This window comes from Anser brachyrhynchus (genome assembly GCF_964034855.1).
Source record: "Anser brachyrhynchus genome assembly, chromosome: 3".
NCBI classification, from domain to species: domain Eukaryota; kingdom Metazoa; phylum Chordata; class Aves; order Anseriformes; family Anatidae; genus Anser; species Anser brachyrhynchus.
The window spans coordinates 124,150,750-124,177,010 of NC_137696.1; the positions used below are offsets into that span (position 1 = coordinate 124,150,750).

The 26,261-nt window shown below is 44.5% G+C and overlaps 2 protein-coding genes across 28 annotated transcripts in view; one reads left to right on the forward strand and one right to left on the reverse strand.

Annotated features, from left to right (window-relative positions):
* Positions 1-5,017, forward strand: part of KIF13B (kinesin family member 13B) — a 124,890-nt gene extending 119,873 nt beyond the window's left edge. For all 4 annotated transcript variants that reach the window (XM_080585492.1, XM_080585494.1, XM_080585493.1 and 1 more), the window contains one exon: positions 349-5,017. In XM_080585492.1, the coding sequence (XP_080441618.1) occupies positions 349-641 (293 nt within the window). In that variant the 3' untranslated portion in view covers positions 642-5,017. The remainder of the gene's footprint in view (positions 1-348) is intronic.
* A 2,602-nt stretch (positions 5,018-7,619) lies between these two features.
* HMBOX1 (homeobox containing 1) overlaps positions 7,620-26,261 on the reverse strand; it is a 119,034-nt gene continuing 100,392 nt past the window's right edge. For 21 of the 24 annotated variants that reach the window (XM_080585732.1, XM_080585731.1, XM_080585741.1 and 18 more), the window contains one exon: positions 7,620-24,490. In XM_080585732.1, the coding sequence (XP_080441858.1) occupies positions 24,353-24,490 (138 nt within the window). In that variant the 3' untranslated portion in view covers positions 7,620-24,352. The remainder of the gene's footprint in view (positions 24,491-26,261) is intronic. The other 3 variants (XM_080585736.1, XM_080585742.1, XM_080585737.1) reach the window with 1 other exon arrangement.

Genomic DNA, 26,261 nt, shown 5'->3' on the forward strand with positions numbered 1-26,261 from the left:
CACATCTTTCAGCACAAGGTGCTGTGGTGGCTCCTTGGTTCAGTTTTTCAGCCACATCCCTGCTTTCGCGACACCCGGCGCGCCGCTGCGTGCGGGTGCCACCCATCCGCCTCTCCAGATATCCACACCACCCTCAGCCACGAAACAAAAACCTAGTCTGACAAAATCTCTATTTACTCTAACCTTGTGGCGTTATGCTTTTTTCTGTCACCTTTATTTATTCGTTCGAAGTTTAGGTGTTTTGTAGTCGTGGCTCAACGGCAGCGCAGTTGGATCGCATCCCTGCTGCCGTGCCGGGACCCTGAGCGCGCCCGCGTTGTGTCACCTTCCTTCCTCTTCTTGCCCCAGGTAAGAACGACGGCTCCATCGGCGGAAAGCAGTACTTCAGGTGCAACCCGGGCTACGGATTGCTCGTGAAACCGGGCAGAGTGAAGAAGGCCACGGGACCGGCCAGGAGACGGAGCACGGGGCTGAGGGTGCAGGGAGGAGCGGCCGCCGAGAACAGGAGGAGCGGCAACTTCTCCGGCTCGGCTTCCAACCTGGCGTCGCTCACAGCCCTGGCTAAATCGGAAGGAGGAGCCCCGCTTCGCCTGGAGAAGAGCCAGAAAAACGCCGAGAACAGGAAATCCTGGGCAAACTGAGACAGCCCCCCCACACACACCGCAGCCGCCTGCACCGCAGCCCGGGGAGCAGATCTGACGGCTTCGGGAAGCTGAAGCATCCCTGCGAACTCCTGGTTTGTGGCAAACACTAATGAAGGGTCTTTTTTTTATTCTGCTTGGGGTGATTGACACGTTAATTCTTTGCCTTGTCACGGTGCTGGATCTACACCCGGAGTTTCGTGATGCTTGGGTGTATGCCCGATGGCAGGCAGCGAAAGCTGGCGGCGGTGGGTGGTTGGAAGCTCGACTCTCCTCCACCTTTCGGGGAGGGAAGAGACATGAATTGTTCCAATTACAGCTTGACTTTCCAGTAGCTACAAAATACTACCCACGTGCTAGTGCTTCTCAAAGTGCGACTGGCAATTCTAAAGAAAAGTCCCCAAAATAACTCATTTTTTTAAAATAATTTTATAAGAGCTGTGTCTGTCTTGCATAATACATAATGAAAGGGCAAGGTAACGATTCCGGACAGGCAGAGAAGGGAACATAAAACTCTATTTGGTTATGAAGAACCCCCAAACCCCTTTGTTAAAAAGCTAGGTGAGCCAGGACCAGGACCTGCTGTGATTACTGTCCTGCTGCCCTTCCCTCCTCCTGGGGCAGGCAGCACAACCCGATTTATTGCTGCTGTGTTGGAAACGAGATGAGTCCCGTGGCCCGCCCTGCAATATTTCTGATCCCTTCTTTTTTTACGGAAGAGGGGAGTTGGGCGAATTTGCTCTCTGTGATCTACTCAATGTGCTCACCAGGCCAGGATCCTCTCTCCCCCTGTCCTTTGGGCCAGGAGGGTTTTTGCAGGGACCAGCACCGCAGCGCTGCCCCGTTCCCAACCCGACCCCGTGCCGCTGCTGGAGGCGGGAGCACCCTGCCCAGACTATTTTTAACCCAGTTTTGCAAAACAGGATTCTGGTAAGGGGATGAATCCAGCCTATTTATTTGTATTTATTGTTTTAAAATGAGAAATGTTTGCGCTTTACAATCGCCCGCCGCCTGACGTTGCACGAGGGGCTCCGCCAGCCCCCCCGCCAGCATCGCTCCCACGAAGCAGCACACACGAAAACCAACCCGGTGGAAGAGCTGCTGGGTCTTCCCCCAGACCAGTCTTTTGGAAAGCGGGAGGTTTGGCCTGGCTTTCCTAACAGTTGATTTTATTTTTGGTACCCCCTCGCTAGTTTTTAACATCCATGAATTCCGTGTGGCTGTACGCGTGCGTGTATACGTGCGCACATACCGGCGTACACGCACTCCTTTTCCTAACAAACCAAGGAAGACCACAGGCTTTTGTGTTCTGAGCTGTTTATATCTCGTTTAACTAATCACGGGGGGATTGGACAGCTTGAGCAATAGGCGTTTTATCTACATGGGGAATATTTAGGATGCCGAATTCGTGATTAAACTTTAAGACGTAGCTAGTCTCTGTCCGTGTTGCACGCGGGTATCTAAGTGCCTTAGCCATCTGGTTCAGAGGTCCAAGGGAGAGATACATTGTCATCAAAGGAGATCGGGATGCTTAGTGAAGGAGATAATTATGCTGATTTACTGTAATTAATATCATTTATGCAGAAGGAATAAAATTAAAATAGAAACTAATCTGTAGCTGAAATAAGCGGGACGGGTTACAATGCAGCAGGCGTAGTGCTGCCAGGGACTCGTGTATCCTTTCGGCTTTATGTAACTAGCTTCAGCGTCTCCTAAATTTTCATAGAGAAATCTTAATATATAATGTACAGACCGGCTTTTAAAGGCATTTTTAGTGTACAGTTTTGTTCTCCTTTCCCTTTGCACGAAGCTCCTGTCCTTTCAAGCCCAGACGATGGGAGAAATTTAGTAGTAAGGAATTCAGATGCTAAAACCTCGGGTGTTTTTTTAAGATTATAACTGTTTTTATAGACGTGATCCATGCAAGGAGACAACATTTTGGGGTGTGATGAGTCTTGCTGATGAAAGACCACCCGCTAATTAACACGGCGCCTCTTATACTGCCTTGTGTGTTTTCTAAACCCCATCCTTAAGGTTTTTTTCTACTTGCACTTTGTTCTGATGTGCTACCGAATGTTAGCTAATGTGAAGCAGCCCCCTAACCGACGGGTTTTTATAGTCTCAGCATTTCATTTACTGGATTTAGGGATATCTTTGAAACTCGGTGTCTGCGAGGTGGCCCCTTTGGGGGGGATAGGAGGGAAAAACCTGTCCAAGTCCTCCTGAACCCTCTTCAGGACTGATTTATCGAAGGTGCAGCAGTGAAAGGGTGAAGCAGCAGCAGCTGGGCTAACAGTTCGCTGTGGATTCTACCCGCTATAAATTCCTCCGGCCGTATTTAACTACACTTTTGACTCTATAAGGACTTATTTAAATGTTTGCACATCTGGGGCATGTGCTTGGAGGCTGCAGCCAACTGATACGGGGTGGATTTCCTCTTCCACCCGCCCTCAGTCGTGTTACAAAACCGTGCTGTACGTTTGTAGAGGGGCACGGAGCCTGGTCTGAACAGCACTTGCTTGCTGCCTCCTCTGGGGGAAATGGTCCTGGAAGCAAACATCCTAAATACGGCTTTTGGCTTTCACCGTCTTGTTTGACTTTTGAAACTAAGCCTCTCCTCAAATCCCACCTGCCCCCCGAAAATGCAACTATCCCAACCAAATCACGGCACAAGCTCCCCAAAGCCAGACAAATCCGATTTGGCCATGAGGACGCTCTTGGAGGACTTCTCGGGCTCCCTCCTGCCCCCTCCAACTTCCCCAGCCACCTGAGGTTTCTTCTCAAGATGCTTCCCTCTGTTTGGGCACAGTGAGTGCGCATCCCTCTGCTCAAAGCCATCTGTTGTTCTGCACCAGCTAACCAGAAAGCATCAGTTTAAACCATGATGAAGGTAAATTTGTTATTATTTTTTTTTTAAATTGGTAACTAGCAATAGAAACACTCTACCCTCAGCATAAAGGAGGAGGTGCTCTTAACTGGAACAGCCCAGCCAAGAGGCTGGCGCATTAATAGCTATGCATATTTTTTTCCAAGATTTTTCATGCACTTTATACAGGGAAGAATACTATTTAATGCAGGAAGTGTAATTTGTAGCAAGTGTCTCATCTCCTGTGTCTGCTCGGCTGTGTCAGCTTGCTTTCTGTATCTGTGAACTGTGGTCGAGTCTCGGTTTCTGGGGGTAGAAAATTGGGTTGGTGGGGCGAAAACGTGGCGGGCCGCCCGTGTCAGCAGCTCGGTACCCCCACACCCCTGCACGTGGAGCAGGATTTGGCCGTGCGGGGTCGTTTGCTCCAAGTCAGCCGAGAGGATGCTTTTCTTGTGGGGCGTTTTTGTGGGTTTTTCTAAGCCAAGCCAAGACTTTTTACTGTGCTATGCTCAACACTCTTGCGGTGTTCTGATCTTTTTGGCCAAAATAATATCTTTTCGGCTCAGGGGCCTTGGCTCTTTGCTGTTCAATGATGTAGTTTAGCTGAGGAAAACTAAGAGAAACGAGTCCCACCTGGGAGTATTGCCCACGTCCTTAAAAAATAGAGCTGTGCAGGGGCTCAGACCTCCCCACTGTGCTGCTGCCTGGACGCAGCTGCCCAGCCCCAGGCTGGGAGGCTCAGCACCTCCTTGCTCTGCTACGAACCAAGAGCCTCCAGCTCGTTGTGCCTGGTGGTCCCGAAAACTGATCCAAAGCGAGCTTGGGCGATGCACGGGCCTGTTCACGCTGTACCAGAGCTGCCGAAGAGTCTCTTTTCTATATCGGTGCTTGTGTTGTCCTCGCGCTGGCACTGCCAGCTCTTTGCACAAGAAGTTCAGTTTTCGCAGTGCCTTATCCCCGGGTCAGCAACTAGTGCAGCGAGGAGGTTGATTCGCACTGACCTCGAGTCTCTGTAGCTTCTAGGGAATGAAGATCGTGGTAGGTAAATGTGCAGACTGGTCACACTACAAAACCCTCTTGAGCTGGGGTGACAAATAAGTGTCTTGTTCCTGTATTTCTTTTATCCATCCCTCCTGTCCCTGAGGCAGGAGCCGCGCTCCCTGCTTTGCCCCAGGGCACCCCAAAAGTGCCCCGTATGTGCCTCTTGCAGCCCCTGCACGTTTTGCTTTTCCACCCCCACTCATGCCCATCGTGTCTTGGGAGCCTCTTCCCGCTCGTCTTTCCTTCTGTTGATTTTTTTTGTAAATGTAGTGGGTCTGTATATAAGGAGTGGATATTTACACTGTGGTATCACGTGTTGATTGGTGTACTTTAAATGAGCTAAAAATCCAAAGATACTTTGTAATGAGCTGTAAAGTTTTTAATTATTTCTGTACAATACTAAATTACTGTAATATTGTATTATACATGCGATGCAGCCTGCAGTACCTGAATAAACTCCTTCTTTAGAGCCCGTTTGTCTCTGCTTTATTGATCCAGCTCGCATCACCAAAACTTTCAGATGCGTTTCCCAGCACTACGACGGGAGCGCCGTTCCTTGAGGGTGCTGTGGTCTGTCACCAATTCAAATGAGGCTGTTTCCCCCTGTTTCCTGTAGTGTTTCTTGCAACTTATCTTCCCGTAGACAAGCACAAAGCCACGGCATTGCTTCCCCTTCATCCTGCCTCCTCTACGGGGCCTGGAGAAATACCCCCTTACCTACAACTATTCAGGTGTGGGAGCCCTCATCACAGCCTAATGGCCAAGGAGGAAAGCTCTAAGACTTCCTTGTCCTCACACTGACTAAAAGCAGGTGTTGTGCTCCCTCCCCGGGGCGCTGCAGCCTATTCAAGGGGCTGTTGATGCTGCTCCTGCCCTTCCTTGGCCACAGCAGGGATTTCTTTTCACTCTGCTCCTTCCGTTCCCCAATAAGTTGCAAAAGTCCACTGCTTGCAGCCTCCCAAAACTGGGGGGAAAAAAAGCACACAACAAAAAAACTCTGCCCGTTGCTCAAGAGCTCTGAGTGCTGCTCCCCCCCCCCCCCCCCCCCCCCCCCCCCCCCCAGGGTCTGCCCCACGTCCCCGGGCTCGGGGAGCTCTCCAAGGAGCAGCCCCCGGCCCCTCTCGGGGCAGCCTGTGCCAGGGCTCCGGCACCCGCCCGGCCCAGCAGTGCTGCCTGAGGGGCAGGGGGAGCCGCCGGGGCTCCGGGCTGGGCCCGGGGCCTCTGGGCCCGGCCCTGGGCACCGCCGAGCAGAGCCCGGCTCCGGCCTCTCCGCACCTCCCTGCGGGTCCTGACGGCCATGGGGGAGCTCCCCCGGAGCCTCCTCTGCTCCAGGCCGAGCAGCCCCAGCTCTCGCAGCCTCTCCTCACAGCACGGGGGCTCCGGGCCCGGCAGCACCCTGGGGACCCTCCATTGGACTCTCTCCAGTATGTCCATGTCCCTCTTGTACTGGGGGGGCCAGAACTGGACCCAGCACTCCAGTGCTGAGCAGAGGGGCAGGATCCTTCCTCATGCCCTGCAAGGCAGGGCCCACACGGAGGCAGAGCAGTTGGTACATGGGCTGTGGGGAAACGCTGCTCTTACCAAACCTGCCTCCCAAAAGGCCTCATGGCTGTGAGAAACCCAGTGCACCCAACCAGAATTTTAGACTGCCAAGAAATCCTTGAAACTCACTTCCTAGGTCACTTTTTTTTTTTTTAAATAACTTTATAAACATTTTTTTCCTCCCAAATAGAGCTTCATGTTGAAAACAGCTAGCAGCATTGTTTTTGCTTTTTATTGTGTGTGTGTTTTTTAAAGCAACAAACATCGTGTTGATTCCCCAAATCCATGCTGAAAGTCATTTAGCAAAGGATATTTTTATCAGTGTCTTGCAATCAGTGCGCAGATATACGGCTTTTTTTTTTTTTTTAAGCCGATCTCCTTTAATGTTTTACCTTCTGAAAAAAAAAAAAAAACAAAACACCTTTTGCTGAAACACAGGAGCCTTTTGAAGTGCCGTCGCTTTGTTGGAGGCTCGCTCTTCCCGGAAGGGGGGTGTAGCACCTTCCCGCACCACAACCGCGCGCTGCTTTGTGTTCTCCAGCCAAAGCTGCTTTTAAAAGACACCGATCAAAACAAGCAAGGAAGCAGAAAAAAAAAAACACACACACACATACACACTTCTTTCCCCTTCCTTCCTTCAAATTAATACTACTTTCACTGTCCTCGTTTGTCTCATCCAACGCGGCCCAGCTGCCAGCTGATTTATGTGCCCAAGGGGCTCCAACCCAGAGCCCTGCTCCTTGGTTTGGGAGCCTCCATCCTGAGCAAAGCACCGAAATCACCCTCCAGGCCTGGCTGCACTCACCAATTTTAACCAGTTACAGAACCCAGAAAGCCTTTCAGTGAACAAATCGATGATGCTGAGCACAACCGGGCCAGGAGGGAAGGGCGGCCAAAGCGTCCTCTTGCCTTTGTGGCTTCTCTAAATGCGACTTGTGCTCGTTACCTCATCGTTTTGGTTTTATTACCCAGGACTGCTGACCTCCAGCAACTCCTTGGGCACCTCCTGGCCAAGGCCAGGCTGGATGGGGCTTTGGGTATCCTGGTTTGGAGTCCCTGGCGGTGTCCCTGCCCACGGCAGGGGGTTGGAACTGGATGGGCTTTCAGGTCCCTTTCAACCCAAGCCAATCTGTGATTCTGTGACTCTAAGAGCCCTCCGGAGTAGGGATGGGATTAGAACAGGCTCTTGGGCAGTGCTGCGAAGACAAACGGCTGCTTCCTGCAGCACGTGGTGGCCCCATGGCCGCCTGCCCCAGCCCAGCCTTGCCCCAGGCTCGGGAGAAGCCTCACAGGGACAGGAACAGGGGCACAGCCGCCCAGCACCGCACAACACCGAAGCACCGCTGTAGCATCCAGCCCCTGCACCCCCCAAAGACATCCTTACAAAGACGCATCTTTCTCAAACAAACTCATTTATCCATAGTTTGAAAGGTAAAAGACACGTTTTTTGTCTTGCTCGCGTCCAAGGCCTCTCCGGGGCCTTCACACCAGACAGCTTCGTACACAAAGGACTATAAGAGAAATCCATCTTTGTTGAGTTATACATTTTTATTTTCTAATAGGTACAATACTAAAATAAACACAAATTAAAAAAAAGTTTTATTAAAACAAAACTGTACAAAAAAGCAGTTATACTACATTTTAATTACAGAACAGTCTACTGTCCAAAAGGCACTAATCCAGAATAGGAGATACAATGATACAGGACTCATTTTAACTATTTTAATCAATACAATAGAGCACTTGTTTCTCTGTCCATTCACATATAGAAACAAGGACTTTTGCTACAGTCATTACACACTGTTATAAATATGAGCCCTACATGTAAAGATGCAGTATCGCTCTCCCTGGGCCAGAATTCAGCTCAAACAAGGCTAGAAATTAAAAAATAATTACAAAAAAAAAAAAAAAGGAGAGAGCAAAGGACACAAGGGAAGTAGTTGATACTTCATAGTTTCGCAGTACCTGCTGCCTACGGAAGATGTGACGAGTGTTAACCTCACCTTCGTTTTGTGGCTGGGAACTGAAGCACACAGAAAGGACCGGTTTGCCTCCAGGGTTTGCAGCAAGTCTGTGGCAGAACTGAAAGGTGAGCTTACAGCACCTGATTCCCAAGGCTTTGCATTTTTTTCCCGCTATAACCTGTTTTATCCAGGCCTCCCATGACCCTCTCATCCCCTGGACAGGTCTCCAAACGATAATGCATAAGGAACAATCCCCAAGTGCACAGTCGGAGAAAAAGGAGGACTTTTCTCCTTGCAGCAAAACGCGGAGCAGACCCACTCAGCACCTTGCAGATAAAGGCAGTGATTCAGAGAAGATTTTAGCAAATTCTTCTTAAAAATCAGTACCTTTACTGCAAGGGGATCGAGCCATGAGAAAATGGACCTCGTTTGCTGCAAGTGCTCTTCCAGCAACGCACCCAACTGTTGCAAAGCCACCGGAGACGCGTGGCTCGCGTGCAGCTCCTGCTGGGGATGGAAGGGTACGTTGGAAGTGGCACAGGGGAAGTGACAGCACTCGCTTGCCGACTTGCCCTCCTGAAAGCAAAAATACGCTTTGGCAGAGCGCAGACAGCTGTGGGGAACACGAGGTCCCCAGAGCTCCTCGCTCCGTCTTCCTCCGTGGTGGTGTTACCTGAGATGCGCTCCCCTGTGATGTTCACTGCTGCTTCCTGGCCTTTTCTTGTCCGCTACAAGGATCCGCTCGTCCTCCCTCCCAGTCTGTGCTACTGCTTTCTTTTCCCCCCTGAAATATCAGGCTGAGGAGCAGTAGCAAAGATGCTACAGACCGTGGATGGCGTGGAGAGCGTGCTTGGAGAACACGCGTGTGCAAAGCAAGCAGCCAGCGCCGAAGATCTGACGTTACCGCTAGGAGCAGCGACACAACGTGCCCACCAAAAGCCAACGAATAAATACCACGCTCTCGGCTGAACAAGCAGCCCCGGTTAAGATAAAGGCCTAGGCACGTCTGCAGGGCCGTGATGAGGATGAGGAGCATTGCCCAACGCTTTCGAGGTGGACGAGGTTTAACACGCAGGCGGGAGAGGGATACTGCACCTTTCGAACAGTGTCATACACATAAGACAAAGACAGGCATCTGGATGTTAACAAAAATAAGTAACAAAGAAATATGATTAAACAAAATCTCTTCTCACATCATCCTATACTACATCCTCCTTCTGCTTAGCAGAAAATTGTACGTACACAAAAATACAAATACACAATTTTGTAGAACAGTCTGATTTTAATATATTTATATATATTTATATTTATATGAGTGGCAGGTTAGTTCATTATATAGAGCTTTTTGCACTTTTGGCTCATATGCAACAAGGCTTTATAAATTCAGCTTTAGCTTTCATTCAGGTTTTATAGCTTCTTGAACATTTGTTTTCACATTTAAAGCAGCATCCAATTTGCAAGAGGAGTTGGTGGTGGCTACAGCAAGGATCAGGTCACGAGGTTACTTGGGGGCGAGGGGGGAATATACATTCCAGTGTGTGTGTGTGCGCGCTAGTGCTAATGGAAAAAAAGAAGAACAGACTGTGACCGTATGACTCCAGGATACCATGTTTACCTCTTGAGGTAGGCAGAACACCTACAGCAGATGAGACACGGGTGCGGTTTTCATCAGGGCACGCGGCGCGAGGAACGGACACGCGGGTGGAAGATGCCGACAGAGGGACGCACGGAGACCTAAGAACCTGCTGGCGAGTTGTGCTGACCAGCAGAGGCTGGACACAGCTCACCTCGTATTATTTCTGCATTTAGCAGACCCATGAAGGCAGCTGCCAGCCACCCGGCACGCACGAGACCACTTCGCTCCCACCCTGCGCCCACTGCGGCCGCGGAGCGAAACGAAGACGCACAGAACCTGAAATGGCAAACCAAGTCCCCAGCGCTTGGCTAGGGCGGGCTTTTGGTCGGGGCCTTTGCTTTTCTTTTTCTCTTTTTGTGCCTCTGACGCTGTTCCGTTGTCTTTTCCCTTCTAGGTTTGCAGCGCTCACTCCTACATTAATCTTTTTTCAATTACAACCGCGGTTATTGACAATCGCTTTGTTTAGAAAAAAAAAAAAATCACAGTTTAAAAAAAGGCATCTCTAGAGCAGGGCAGCAGTACAATGTCAAACGGTCGGTGTGTGTTATAGGCTCCACAAATGCTTTATTTTCATTAGTATCCCAGCAATAGATTCCCATTTGATCATTGCTTGTATCAACACCCATCAACATCCTACAAGCTAATTTTCTGTTCTCTGCGAAAGAGATGTCCTTATAGCTTTTCTTGCCAATAGTAATTTCCTAGGCTTTCCCAACTCATGTGTTATTAAGTTGTCAGAGTGAAAACAACATTTTGTTACTAATGAAAAATAAAACATCTACATATGGATTGCTTTCATTTTCGGAATCCTTAAGTGGTACTAATACATCTTAATAGTGTTCTGTTATTTTTATTTCCTTTTACTATGGTCAGAAGAAATTCTTCAATGCAATTTTTTAAACTAGCATCGATATCTATCTTTTCTTTTACCCACATAAAATTCTCCTGTATGTTTACAAAATTATAACCACCTGCCAACAGTTAAATTACTTTGACAAAAACGCTTAGCAGGTGCCGCTATTATAAGCCTAGAAATAATTAAGAATATAGGAAGAAACTGCCTCTGTGATTCCAAAACGGGGTGATTAAATATGCATATTAGCCACTTCTACCCAGAATCTCAGACGTACGGGCATCCAGAGATGCATGATTAATGCATGAAGCTATTTGCATCTGTAATCCAAGAGGCAGCTTCCTACCAAATTCTCTCCAAGCTTCCCCCTCTTCCCCGTCCACCCCAAGCTGGAGATTGCTAAGGTTAGGCTGAGGAACAAGATTTGTTAAGGAGTTCCCCGCCAACAAGTTTTAGGCTGAAAATCGAGGGGGGCAGCACGGGGAAGGAGTGGAGATTTCTTTCCAGCCGGGCTCTGCGGGGCTCCGGATCCCTGCTGCTCCTCGGGAGCCTCACGTGCGGAGGGACTGCAGGGAGGGCTCGTTTCTTAAGAGGGAAATGAGGTCTAATCCTATTCCTCCAGCTCACTCTGGAGTCCTGTTACTCACTTAGGCACTTTTTAAATTGACACTAAGAAAAAAAAAATTAATTAAAAAAGTACTGCACATATTTCACACTTCCTGGGCTTTCACGGGCCTTGGGAAGATCGTAGAGACCAAGAGGGAGACAGCCAAGGCGATCCGTCAAGAAAATAGTGCTCCCCATGGACACAAGTGACTTTTACTTGTCACCCTCTGATAGAACTGCTGTTGAACTAAATCTAGTCTAGATTTGTTATTCCTGTATTATCTTTAAGGTAAAAAGCCTGTCCTGCGGTGGTCCTGCGGCACTGTGCTAGCACGTTATCGTACTGGAGCTGACACCTGACTTCCAGAGAGGCATGGGGCTCTCCCAGTCCCAACCAGTGGCGCTGAGCACCTGTACTGGTTTGAGCCAGCACTGCCCTTCGCCTCCAAGAACAACCCTGATGGCAAAGCGAGGAGGGTCGGCTGCTGATGAGATATGGAACTATGTTGCTTACACCACGGCTAGATCCAAAAGTCTTGTACTGCAACGGGTGATGACATGGAAAATCTGTCCCCCCTCCAAAGAACTACGGGGCTCTCACCCCAGAGAATCTAGAAACGAGTCAAAAGCTTCAGGTAGCACAAGTCTCCACATGTCGTCTAAACGTATGCAAAAGGCAAAGAGAAAGAGAAAATTCAGTGGATAATGCTGAAAGACGGGCAGATTGAAATCCAATCTATTTTCATTATTGTATCTATTTGGAGAAGCCATTTCATTTCAAGTTTCTCTAATCACCTTCAAATCTAAAACAACTTTAAAAAAAATTAAAAAGCAACTGTGGCTGCCGCAGGTGATCCCCAGCCCTGGCTGAACGCCGTGACAACCAGTACACAGCCCCTTCGGCGAGGCTATGCAAATCCGTGCATCCTCTCCCAAACCCTTGCAGTAAAAAAGCAGGCAACAACACACTAACTGTATCAATTAATCCAGCTTCCAACAGTAAGTGCAAGCAAGACAAAATAAAATTGAAGGAAAAAAATTGCTACTACCTCTGTTAACCACGGTCCAACACTTGGAACAACGTTTTTTTCACGTAGGAGGCTTCAAGTAAAAGCCTGCTGTAAAAGGATTGAATATATGAACTTTTTTCTTTTTAAATGGTCAGAGTGGACTCTGGAAAATGTTTCATGTTCATACTTCACTACGGACAATAGGTAGCTGGACTTCAAGTAGGCAACTGATACAGCACCATCTAATAGGCAGAAGGAAAGGTGAATCTGAGATGACTTGGACTAAAGTATTAAAAGAATTTAGAAAACACCTAACTATAAATACACCGCCTGATGTTGCGAAGGTAATAAAGTGCCTGTAGAGGAAAAGAGAAGAATGAGAAAAGGGATGAAATTCAAATGGCAGAAGTCAACAAAGACTCTGAAAGGGGAAAAGGGGCACAGAAAGCAACCGGTTAGCCCCAGCAAGAGTGGGAGAGGCAACATCCAACAACTAGCACAGGGAACAAAACCAAACGGATAAACCTGAGCACTCTAACTGTGCAAGAAATGTCAAATTAGCGGGTTACGAAGAACGGCCACATCTGTGAAATACCTGTATTTTCCCAAGTTAATTTGCTAGAATATCACTGAACATCTACTGAAGTGCAAGGCGCAGTGCCAGTCTTCCCAGTAAAAAAGACAGTCCCAACATTAATAAAAAAAGATTATACTTAGAAGTTACTCTGTCCCTGATTTGTTGACCTAAGCATCAAAACTAAAAGGAGGGGAGGGAGGAGCGCTGCTAACCATGCTGAAAAACCCCAAGGTCTTTTGTAGAGCAAAAAGCTCAAAAGTTTTCAAAAGATTTGGAACCAAACCTAAAATTCAGTACTGGATGGCTCTGTTATTAGCATGGAAATCATATATATCACTTAGTTAGAGACCATATGACTACTGGGTTCAGGTTAGAGCACATCAGTGTAAAAAAACCATTGGTAAACCAGGTAAAACGGATTACCGAGGCGAGAAGGAGCTTGGATGAAAGACAGAAATAATCTCCATGAAGCAGCACAACTAAAGTTTGGGAAAGAAATGTGTGAAATTCGGTACCAACAAGAACCGGCTTCAGAAGAAAGTGAATGACTTAGAGCAATGGAAGGAGGTGTAACTCAAAACACTCATCTGGAATTCCTTCAGGGAAGCATAGGCTCAGTGTAAGAACTTATTTCAGGAGGAGACATCAGTTCAGCAAGACGCCTTCTGGTGGCTGTGATATTTTTGAAGCGCTCTGGCAATTGATAAAAGCATTTGTAAAAACAGTTGCTTGAGGCAATGCAGCTACAGGAAATGGTCACGACTGATCAACGTTTTTTCATGTTAAATAATTTTACGGTGAATCTGCCCAGGTAACAATAGAAAACATCGCAAGGTACCCTTAACAACTGGAATTCATGTACCCAAATGTCTAATATAGAGAATAGCAACAAAGAAGTTAAGATTAGAAATTCAGACTGACCTGGTCTGGCTTTTGGTTGGGCTCTTTTTTGCTTTTACACGAGAAGCAAAATACAAAGGTTGAACAGAGTAACGCTGTTCCAGAGCTACCACAGCTGCTCAACAAGGCTGGGAGGATGTATCGCTGTCTCAGTAGAACAGATACACTGAATCTGTAAGATACTGAAGCAAATCTAAGTAATACAGCAGCATACATAAACCACCTTTTATCAAAACTACATTTGTTTGATTCCCATTACGGCAGAAGTACAAAGTGTAAAAAGGTATTTATCATACATAACTGGAACTTCCCGTGGTTTAAGGCACAACATGTTCTCTGATGGAAAGTCATACTTTTTAAAAGAAGTTCGTACTGCAGAGAACCCCTCTAGTACTCAAATCTCTACAAACGATTAAATACTAAGAACAGGTTATAACTGTAAGAGTAGAAGACAAGTCTACCTCTTTGGAATCAGAGTTTTACAATTAAGGCCAGAAGGGACCAGTCTATCACCTACAAGGAGACCCTGCTTATCATGTGGGTTCTCAAATGTCTGATGCAAACTTCCTACTCTGTCTTCATCCAGTGGGATGAACGAACCATCCTGCCCTTCCAAATGCAAAAAAAAAAAAAATCCCCTAAGGATTTATAAACATAAACAGACTTCCCACCCCAACACATTTACAAATGCCTTCTTCATGTCCATGGATACTTCACTGACTTCTTTACTCCTAATCAGAAGCCTGATTTTCAAGCTTGTTTCACTGAATTGAATTACTGACAATGCAACCTCAGGACAGTTTTGTTCCTGCTCTGCTGTAAATCTTAGCAGGAATTAACTGAGTGTTGTTGAAATCTAGGGGCAATTCTCAACTGGAGTAAACTCTAGTAGCTCTGCAAATGGGAGGATCTGTTCCCTAATCTCAGATAGTATTTATTGTCTCCAAACACCTGGAGAAACAGGGCTGTGACTTGAAAGAGCTCTAAAGGAAAGGAAGAGAGGCAGAATGAAACTGTTACTGCCCAGCGAGCAGCTGTGTGCTTAGCTAAAGTGACAGGCAGCTACCCCTACGACAAACAGAAGAAAAGCACGTCTCAAATTCCAACAGCAGCTCCTCATAATGCTATAAGGTGTGCCTGGCCCAGAGAAACATACGCTGGATATCTCAGGGCATTTAATAAGCTGCTTCAACTATCTCACAGAATCACAGAATCACCTAGGTTGGAAGAGACCTCCAAGATCTCGTCAGTAAAGCGTCCAAGATGTTTACCTTTCTCAACCAGTAATCACACACTTTGCACGGCGCACCTAGTCTTTCTCAGCATCACATTTCCCCTTTGCCATGCTGAACCCAGTGTAGCTCCATCTAAACTCAGAGCAGCCTACTCAGTGCAGAAAGGTGAAATGTTCTCACTGCTACTTTCCACTCCAAAATTTCATCAGACCTTTTGAGCAGAAGGCAGCTGGAATGTGCCAGGGGAGTGTCTATGCCGTTTGGTCTTGTAAAGATCTGCTTACTTGCCGTGAAGTGTAAATGAAAAGGTTTGCGCTCTGGTATAGGAAAAACTGGACAGTGAATTGATATTGTGAGTCCCTGGCTCTGGTTAACTCCTGAATGATGTTTTCAGCACTGTCACTACAGTCCTGTCAAAGAGAGATAGCAGCAATGTTATCAGCCGACAGGCAAAAAAATCCAACGTCAAATGTGCTTTGAGGAATGGAATATACGCTCAATATTCTTACTGTAATATATCAAGAAGTATTAATTAATAATTTGCTTTCATTAAGTCTTTGTCCTCCTTGAGCAATTTGACAGATAAACTTCGTAAGTAAAATGTATTTTTAAATCTCCAATGATGTAAAATACATCTCAGAAGGCTGAAGTCAACCTCTTAATTACAGAGGTGGGTTATTTAAGCTACATATGCCATCTTGCCATAGAATGGAAGACTTTAATTAGTTCAGGAGAAGGGGCGAGAAGAAGGATAGGAAGCTGTATCGAGGCTGGTGACAGCAGCAAGTCAACACCCCAAAATTTCTGTCCTAGGAAAGAAGTTCCTACCATTGCTCCTGTGAGTAAGTACCACCAGTGCTAGCGGTGCTGGAAGAACCAAGTACTCAGGACCCATAAATCTGTTCTGAACCACAGTGACAAGGGATGAGATTTGCAGAAGTATTTCGGTACAAAGAAGCTGAAAAGTAACCGAAAGATTTAAATAAGAGCCTAAATAAGTTAAGTTCCTAACTCCTTTGCAAATCCATTGAAGCTAGGAACATGCTGACTTTTCTAAATGTGACCAGGAGTCTATATATGCACCTTTACATACCGAAAAGCTTCAGAAACTCATCTGATAAGTAGCTACAGCAGGAGAATAGCACTATAGAAAAATATGGTCAAAAAGTTTACAGGCAAGCTCTGCAGTGCTCGAGACTGATTGGCAGATACCGTTTTTCAGAAAAACAGAATAGAAAGGCACCTAACACCCTACAACAGATGCCTTTTCAGAACCCGGCCATGTATCACAGAAAGATGATGGTGTAATTAATTACAGGACATCACCACAGCTCCTCTCCTGCTGTATGGCAGAATACTCTTGAGGCAATTATCCAGCTGCAGGCTCCTTAGAGATTTCTTAAGAAAGAGGTGAGTTAGCCCCTAACACCACCCCATGCTAAGCACAACAGGAGACAGCAGAGAGCTTCAGGACAGCACAGCTACATACTTGGCAATGACTGCTGGTAAGGCTTTCGAACTGAGACACTACAAAAGATGACGTCAAGTGGCACAAAAGAGCCAGCTACATTCTCCGCTTCGGGAACTGGAGGCTAACAGTGCAATCGGTACTCTCCACCTGCAGGCAGGGTCAAAACACAGCACCAGTAATTCAGTGGAGGCCTGGACCATGGCTAATCTTCCTTAAAACAACTCTACAACCAAGTGGCAAAGCAAGAAGAGCTGATCAAAAACCTGGGTAATTTGCAATCACACTGTCACGCAACTAAATGTTAGTTTTGTTTCTAAAACTAACCAAGGAGAAGTACAAAAACAAGAGGGGGGAAAAAACACAAAAAAAACCACCAAAACCGTGAAAAATAGGAGAATCAGCTTTGCATAGAAAACTAAACTCAGTTTCAGTCCCTGCTGCTATAAGGTACCGCTGGGAGCAGGTCATTATTTAAGTTTACGAAGTAGCTGTTCCAAGTGTCACTAATAACGCTGGTATTAAAGAGAATTAGGGGGAAGAAGATCTTCTGTTTTCAATCACAGAAAGACAGAAATCCTTTTAATTATGACCATGCCAATCCACATCTTTCTAAAGCAGCTAATTACATGTCAGGAGGACACCCAGTCATTCAAAAGACCTGCCATTACTTTCGCTGCCATACACTTAGGCATTTATCTAACCATCCCAATTACCCTGCCTGCGATTTGAAAGGATTTAGCAGAAGCGTGCTGGATGTTTTGATCAGCAGAACACACCCGCTTCCATTTAACAGGAGAGGGAAGAGAGGGAATGAATGGTGCAGAGCCTGCCAAGCCATCTGAGAGTGGCACGGCACATACAGAAGCACGGCAGGGCCATCGCGCAGCTCACCCCAGCGCCATGGATTTGGTTCATTCGTGCTGAAGCTGTTGGCCAGAGCACTCCAAAGCTTACTGGGAAGGACTGGGAAGAGCCCAGCATGACAGCAGCCAACCCAGTTAGTCAGTTTTCTTCTTCAGCCTGATTAAAAGGGGCATTTAAAGTGCGTTTGGGGAGTGTTCACCAACCAGACCTAAAATGGCAAATCCTTGACATATCGCCCAACTACTACGCCGATAAGCACCTCGCAGACATCACAGATGGTATCTTGAAAGAGCAAAATGTATTTCTCTACTTCTCCCAGTCAGTACGAGCTAAAGCACGACCTGGATTTTCACAGGGTGCGTGACCTTACCAAAAGCAGAGCAGTTTGTCCCGATTGCTGTAACGGTGACAATGCCGTCGTAGCTACTGCATCACCTGCGCAAAAACAGGCACAAACAATCCCAAGCTATTTTTATGTGGCAAAACCTAAGGCCAAGGTTAGCCATGAACAACTCTTCAGAGGTTTGAATTTTTCTCCTTACATTTGTTTCACTGGTGCCACCGAGAATACTTGCATTTATTTCATTTTCTTTGTATTTGCTGGACAAAAACCAATATCAAAATGCTGTCGGCTTACCGACAGCCCTCAGAACGACCACGTCCACTTTTGCAGTTATAACACATCTCACCCAAAGGAGAAAAATAATTTTTTGTGTATTTTAAATTTGAATTTATAGCTGCCATCTCTAGAATGCCTCGTGTCATTAATGTGCAATATCTTTAATTGGACAGTTCAAAGCCTATAAATTAGAGGACACTCGCAGAAACTAAAATGAAGGGTTTGGGGCTATGCTTTTCAGCTTGCCAAATGCCCATTGGCCAGTAACCAACTCAAGGAAGGTCCTGAGAAAAAATCCTAGCTGCAAAAAGGCCCAAGGGGGAAAGTTTTATTTTGAAATGTCTCCGCAACTCTTCTCCTTCGAAACTGCAAGGTACTTTTGGCCAGGCCATCAACCTTCCCTTCCAAGAAGTCACAGTGAAAATGCCTGACTCCATGAACTTCCATTCAATTAGCCAGTATCGTGATACAAACCCGAATACTCCTACTAAGAGGCATTAATTCACACACGCACAATCTACAGCTGTCTAATAAGAAGAGGCATATGTTAGGTCAATGACACAGAGCACATTTTTTCAAGACCAATCCTGCCAACAAAAATTCCTGCCAAAAGACAAATGCTACACTAAACTCAAGATTATTGCCTACAAGCTTAAGATTTTGCTCAAAAGAATATTACCAAGTCAAGTAACTTCAAAGAGTGCAAGAGCTACTTGGGTGGGAAGCCCTGTCTAAAATAGAAGCAAAGTTTATTTTGACATAAAAAAGTAGAATTTGCTGGTAATTATCCAACGAACTTGAAAAAAGCTGATGAACCCTGGGGAATGAGGGCTACACAGTGATGTGGCTGGGGTAGGAAGAGGAACAGAAACCTTATGGTAAGAAAATTATTATCTGAAATAAGGAGAATTCCAGGGATAAATGGGGGAAAAGTATATATATATCCAAAAGAAAAGAAAGGAAACAAACAAACAAAAAAAACCAAACCATCCACAGTTTGCCCACAGTACTTTGGGCAAAATCTATCTCTGAATCTTAGTAATTTACAGAGAAATGTGTGAATCCAGATTTGCAACAGCGTTGAAATTACACACAGTGAAACAAAATCCTGTATTAAATGCATTAGGGGCAGCATTTTTGAGTTTTGAAAACTCTTACCAATTTTGCCAGTTTTATCTACGTAAAAAATAAAGGACCTTCTTATGAAATCCTGTTACAACCGCCATGTGTCTCTGCGTGACTCAATGACCCAGGTGAACGGCCAGCATGATGCTTTCATTTTACTTCTTTGCAAGCAGCAACTCATTGTGAAGGAAAACCGTTACACTACGTAGGGGAACTGAAAATCTTGAACTCATCTCCATGTTCCTCTGCACCTTAAAGGCAGGAGTCATGCTTGGGATAATGATTCCATGCTGTTCCGTATTGGCAAACACCATCACGAGTTCTTTTCAAAATAACATCTAAATCAGACCTAAAATCTGTCTAGTAGAGTATATTTTTGTTCTGTTTTTTTCTTTCTTTTTTTTTTTCCTAGCAGTGACCAACAGCAAACCCTTAAGGAAATAATATAAGGCTCTAAGTATAGAAGATCTAACATACCAGACCAGATCCTCTGAAAATCACCATTTAAAGATCTACTGAACCAAAAATTTCTAGCTTATCATAGTGATCACCAGTGGGCTTAAGTTAAATAATTTTTTTCCTCAAATATGTTCAGCTATGTGAAAATTTTCAAGTCTACACTCACAGCAGCAAGACAATGAAAAATCCTCTCAAAGGCAAAAAGGAATCTGCAGCAAGTGTTACAAAAACATGGAGAACTTACCAGCTTGATGTAAGCCAATGAAACAAACAAAATCATTAAAATATCCCTGAAGAACTGTGTAAACAGAGCAAATAATTAATGACATTTATTACTTGATTTATGGCTTGATTAGAACCTGTAGCCAGACCCTGCAAATAAAGCTCATCTCTATTAGGAGGATACATGAGATAACTTTTTATGAATAGGCAAAATAAAAAATAAGAATTAAAAAAAAACCAACAAGCTAACAGAATTTCATTAAACAAGTGAACACGTATGGATCAAACTCCTTGACCTGAGCAGGCTTACACAGAGTCATAGAATAAATTAGGGCAGAAGAGACCTGGAGGTCTCTAATCCAATCCCCAATCTTGTCCAGTTGAGTTTTGAATATCCCCAAGGATGTGGTTTCCACTGCATTTCTGGGCCATTGTTCTAGCACTGTCAGTGTGAAAATATTTCTCTTTATACTCATCTGGGATTCTCCTGATGGAAATTTGAGCCCACTGCCCCTAATATCTTCACTACGCACCTCTGAGAAGAGTCTGGCTCTGTTGTCTCTAAAACTACCCATTAAGACAGTTCAAAATCAAAATAAGATCTCCCCAGAACAGCCTGAAAAAAAAAACAGCTCTCTCAACACTCATTATGTGACATGTGCTCTGGCCCTCACATCTCAGCAGCCCTACGATGGACTCACTCCTGTCCAAAACTGGACACAATACTCCAGATGTGCTCTCCCAAGTGATGAACAGAGGGGCCTAATCACTTTCCTTGACCTGCTGACAGCTCTTCCTAATGAGATTCCTTAATTGCTGCAAGGGCACGCTGCTGACTCATGACCAACTTGTTCACGTCCAACGTATGAGTAATGGGATCACGCTGTACCAGTATCTAAGCTTACAGTGTTATTAGATGGCTCTACAACTCTAGGACATCAATGGATAATATGTCTGTTTGCTCCTATTTTTTTGTATGTTTTTGTATGTTATTTTTTTCCAACTCATACTGCTTTTGTACGTATCTGGGATCTCATACTTCAGGAAAAAGACATGGAGAATTCAAAACAAAACCAAAAAAAGAAGTAGAGGTAGAAATTGTTGTTTTAAGAAGACTGTTAGAGACAACAACTCAAGTATAAGGACTTTATCGGCCACAAAATAACAGCCAAAGTTTACCCTACAAAGTTAAAAGCAATCTGTGCCCATCACAGAAAAGAAGCATCTTGAAAGATTTCTTCTCCATTCACAGAACAAAAAGGTAGATCCAGCCTGCCACCAGATCCATTACACGGGAATCCACGTGAGAACGAACTGCAGTAATTCCTGGTTGGCTACAACAAACTGCCAGTGGATTGCAATGCTACAAAACAGACAAAAAAAACTAAACAGGCTCAGTTATCAAGAAAATCCAGATCCAGAAAGACAAAGACAACTTCCCATACTACAGCAGAAAACCTAGAACAAAGTCTAAATCCTGGGATGCTTTCTCCACCAGTTCTCCCAATTACTCTAGATCTAATCAAGGTGCAGTTCTTCTGAAATCATCGCACCAGCATCTGTTCCACTCATGTCAAACCAGAAAATATTTAGTCAACTGCAAATTGTCCATTTTGAGCTTTCAGAATAAAGGAAATAGGCTGCCACGAGCATCCTGATGTCTCACTCTTTCCTCGTACCTTTTGTAGACAGGTGCAAACCAAGGTGAAAAAAATTAAACATGCCATGGAAATCTTTTAATTTATTTTTTTTTAGGACAACTGATTGCCTAGTTAAGTCATTTGTTATTTCCTCTGGTGAGAAGATGCTGGGGGAGAGCAGCAAACTGATATATACCTGGAAGCTACAGACAAGGAGAATCTGGCAATCTCCAGTTGTTCATAAGTGGTTTATCTGTTTAACCTTCATATTGGATATTGATGCATGATGAGACCAGCAGCTACCTGACACTGACAGACAGAATTAAGGCCAGATTGTTCTACATCAGATGGTACAGACATACGATTTTAGTGGTGTTACTTTGATCCTGCATCACATGGACCAACAATCAGGACATGGATGTTTTAGTACTATTTTTATTTTTATTCTTTCCTATTGCTTTAAAAAGGCAGTGCTTGAAACAATGACTTTTTTTTTTAAGATGCTATAGTAAGCAATATTTCTTTTAAAATTGCGGCTGTCCAACAGTTTGAGCCTGTTCTTTTTAAAATGAAACAGCCAAAACAAATGGTGGTGGCAATCCCAACATAAAGAGGCCATCGATTATTAAAATCTCCTTACTATAAATCGTGGATGTTGCTTGTCAGCTTGGTGTGTGACTGTAGTATGAATAAGAAGGTAAAATTCCACTAAGGCTATAGTTTGCTTGATCATTCTGCTGTGCAAAAATAGAAAGAAAAGCTCTCCTCCCGTCCTTTCACTCCTTAGTACCAAAACATTCATACACACGTTAAGTAAAAAACTGCAATGGTGCAATGGTAGCTGATCCAATTCCTTTTTTTCCTGAGTCTGCCCTGATGCTACTTACGAATTTGCCTACTCAAGAACTGCAATAAAACAGAAAAAGACGGCTTCATTCTGCTTCAGTGATCTATACCTAAGGAAAGCACATAAATTTTCCAATGAAATCCATAAATGAAAGACGAGGCCAAGCTCTACCTATTTATCTTCGAAGTTACGGAGACAAAGAGGTGCCAACTCTGTGCCCTCTGAAAGCACAAAATCTCCTCCACACTTACCTAAGCAATTTTTGCAAGATTAACAGATGTAAAGATGATCTAGTTAGCCTACACCTTGAAGGGGTTTAGGCTGCCTGAAAACCTGCTGAGGAACCACATTTTAGGAGTTCACAATGCTATCGGAGAGCTATGCATGAGGAAGGGAGGGAGGATGAGAACAAACCAAGTAATTGCAACTTCCCTTCATCCCCTCCACCTTCAGAAGTGGACGAGAGAAAAAGGAAGACCATCCTTCAAAATTAAGCTATTTTCCCCTCTTAAGCTATTCCCACGTAAACGTAAAAAATGGAATGTTGTGGAAATACTATGCAAATTTTTATATATCTATATACAAAAATTTACATAGTTTTTTTTTTCTTTTTTAAACGTAACGCAGTCCTGCCCGTCTCTAACACTTCCCGTGCTGTTTCCATTGAAATGTTTCCTCTTACCGGCAGCAACATATCATTTTATCAGGATGCCAGGAGATCATTTCCACACAATGCCAGCAGATGTAATTTTCTTAGATGCACACACAGTTCATCATTTAGATACTAGATGACAAGGTGATCGCAGGGTGACTCTGTAATGCAAGTTTGCTGTTTGGCATTTTGAATTCTCAAATGATAAAAAAAAGACTTATCAAATATAAATATCTTTAAGAAAAAAGTAACAAAAGTGCTACATATGATCAAGGAAAACAATTCCATTAGTTTCTGCTACTTAAAGTAGGTTTGCTTTACAAATATTACCACATCCATTATCAGTATGGCTTCCAATTATTAATTAAATTGCTCGTAGCAGTATAGCTTTCTCACATCTTAACAAGGACAGAGTAAAGAGAACACAAAACATTCACACCCCATTTCTCAGGTAAGAGATCCTCCTGCCTTTAAGCAAATACAAAAGTTCATATTTAGGAGAATATTTATGCTATGATGGTTAACTAGCAAAGGTCAGATGCAAAAGTTCTCCAATAACCCTTCAGGCTAGTTGGGGTGTAGGCAATAGTTACACAGACGTGTAAAAATTCACTCACCCATTTCATGACTTTAATACCTTCCTGGAAAACATTGCTTTTGAAAGTGGCAAAGTGGAGAGGGGAGTAGGGTGGGGACAGAAAAGGTGAGAGGAAGAATAAAAAGTGAACTTGTTAGTGACAGATCAATAGAGTCTAGACCTCTTCTGAGCAGGCACTGCTAGCCATGCCAAATAATGAATAGTGGTTTTGAGAAGTGGACTGTTGTCCATTAGACATTCAGCTCATTTTTCATATGATCCCAGGCTGGGCTTCAATCATGGTCCCAGAGGCAGAAGGCAGTACTTATCCACTAAGCCACGCAGCTTGTGAGAGCAGAGGATGTCTGTGTTGAATATGTGAACATCAACCAAAATATGTGAATGTGTTTCCAATGGACATTCTCAGCACAGCACCCAAAAGTATATCAAGTCACTGTATGACCAGTGAGGCACAGCTTATTGCAGCTGGAAATCATTTATTCCCATGCTGAAGTGGGGTTTCTAGTGTTCTTTTTACTCTCTGTTGATAATCCCAATCTGGTGTCCATCGACCCTGTGCCACTACCTCAGCTTGCATCCTTTCAGTCTCAGAGAAGGAAAAGCATACAGACTATTTTTACACGATCTCTAAGGGTATCCAAGATTTTAAGTGTAGCCTAAGACTTGTAATTGAGGACTGTCTAAAATACCTGGAAGCACTTTGAATGCTAAGACAGAGCAGCAAGATTTTTCTAGCCACTGGGGCTGGGAGAGGGAGGTTGGTTGGTTGATTGATTATTTATTGGGAATTAATACTGAGAGAGTATATGCAAAGGCTGAGGGCACCATGCCATCTTCACAGAACAAGACCCTAACAGCTAACTGACGTACAAGAAACTGCAAAGTTATACTGTAAGAACACATATTAAGGACCGAGGAAAGTCTGCTAAGGTGCTACGTCTAAAACTAAGTTACTTCTCGCTCTGACCCTCCCCCTTCTTCGTATCAGTCGTCGTCTAGAGCCTCTGTCTTGATCTCGTTGGCTCCTTGCCGGGCCAATGCCAAGATGGTGTGGTTTACCGCTGCCATTTCCACGGCTAACGAGATGGGGTCTTGGTGGTCACTATGGCTAGTGCTGTCATCCTGCGCGGGCGGAAACGAGAAAAGAGAAGCGTGGTTACTCCACAAGCAGAAAACCAGCAGGAAAAAAGCTAGGGCATAAATAATGGGCTAGGGGCAGCAAACTGCACGTTTGTTGCAGGGGTACAACATGAAAGGAATTCACACAATTGACTTTGGACTGATTTCCCTCACTGTGCAGACAAAGGTAAGCAGGGCATGGGGTGACGCACCTGATTTTCGAGAAATAAATTTAAGGCAAAGGGTGGGAGGGGAGAATATTCGGAGCAAAAAAAATAATTATAAAGATAAAAGTGATATACAACATATGTCAGGAAACTAAACTAAGGCAGAAACTATTACCCACTGCACAAATTCATGCTATGCTTACATTTTGACTACTGCATACAGTTCTGGTCATCCCGTTTAAAGAGGAGATAGCAGAACTAGAAAAGGTAGCAAGATTGGCAGCCAGGAGGAACAGAGGCACGGGGTGGCTCCCTTACAAGGAGGGAATAAATAGAGCTAGACTCCTCAGCTTGGAAAAGAAATGGCTGATGGTTGATATGGTAAATGCTTATTACAAATAATCAGTAAACAGGGACCAATTGTTCACTACTTCTGACTTTCTAATAAGCAAGGGTGCTCACTGAAATGATGAGATAATATATTCCGGAGCAGCGACAGGAAGCAGCTCTTCACTTATCACAGACTGGTTGTAGGATTCACTGATTTTTAGATTAGCCAAAAGTAAAAATGGCTTTAAGAAGTGGGGTTAGATAAGTTCATGGAAAATTTGTCTACTGGTAACTATCAAAAAGGACGTGGATACACTGCCTGGCTCAGGAAGTTCCTCCAAACTACTGCCTTCTAGAACCTGGAAGCTACTATAATAAAATCAGTCTATAATTGTCCTATTCTTTAAAAATACTTTTTCCTGAAATACTGTTACTGACCTCACTCAGAGATAGGAAACAAACCTAGCTTAGCCTTTGGTCTGAGGCACTATCCCATGAAGAAACTGAATTCACACGGGAACTGGGAAAAAGATGCTGAAAACCTCCTAGACAGGTAAGGAAAACAGTGCAAGGATTGCAGGGGACTGGAACTACCATAATTCAAATATCTGGGTGAACATCCTGCCAAATTCGCCAGTTCACTGAACTGAGTGCCATGTATTTCTTCGTGCTTATTTTCTAAAGAGCGTGGTCTCTCAGCGGTAGAAGGACCACTGTGCTGATGACTATGATGCTTGGTAAGCAAAACTAATACAGGGGAAGCTGATGCTACAGGACTGCAATGAAACTTTTAAAATCAAGGAGCAAGAAGGGTTAACTTCCACGGGTACATAATAGCCACAGATTATCAGACCTAAAGTCTGATTGTTCTAGCATAATTTTTATGTGAAGTGGGCATGTTTCTGAGTCTAGATCAGAAATAGAGCTTGGTTTAAAATAATAGGAATGAGAACGAGCAATATTCAAAACTAATTTCAGCTGTCAAATAAATTCATCTGGGACGTTGGGCAAAATCGTGGTGTTTCCTCTCTTTAAAACGAGGCACTAATAGTGAACACACAGTGATTTTGCCATTATTATTTTTACAGAAAGGAAATGATAAACATTTATCAGTCTTCCAACAGCCGTTAAGTGATGAACATGCAAAATTTAAATTCTAAAATGTGCATTACATGTTTTTAAATTAAGATGACAGGTGGCAAATGCTGAGGGAGACAGAAGAGACAGGATTTGGTAAAATCCTAAGTTATTTAAACGAATGCATTCACTTCCAACAA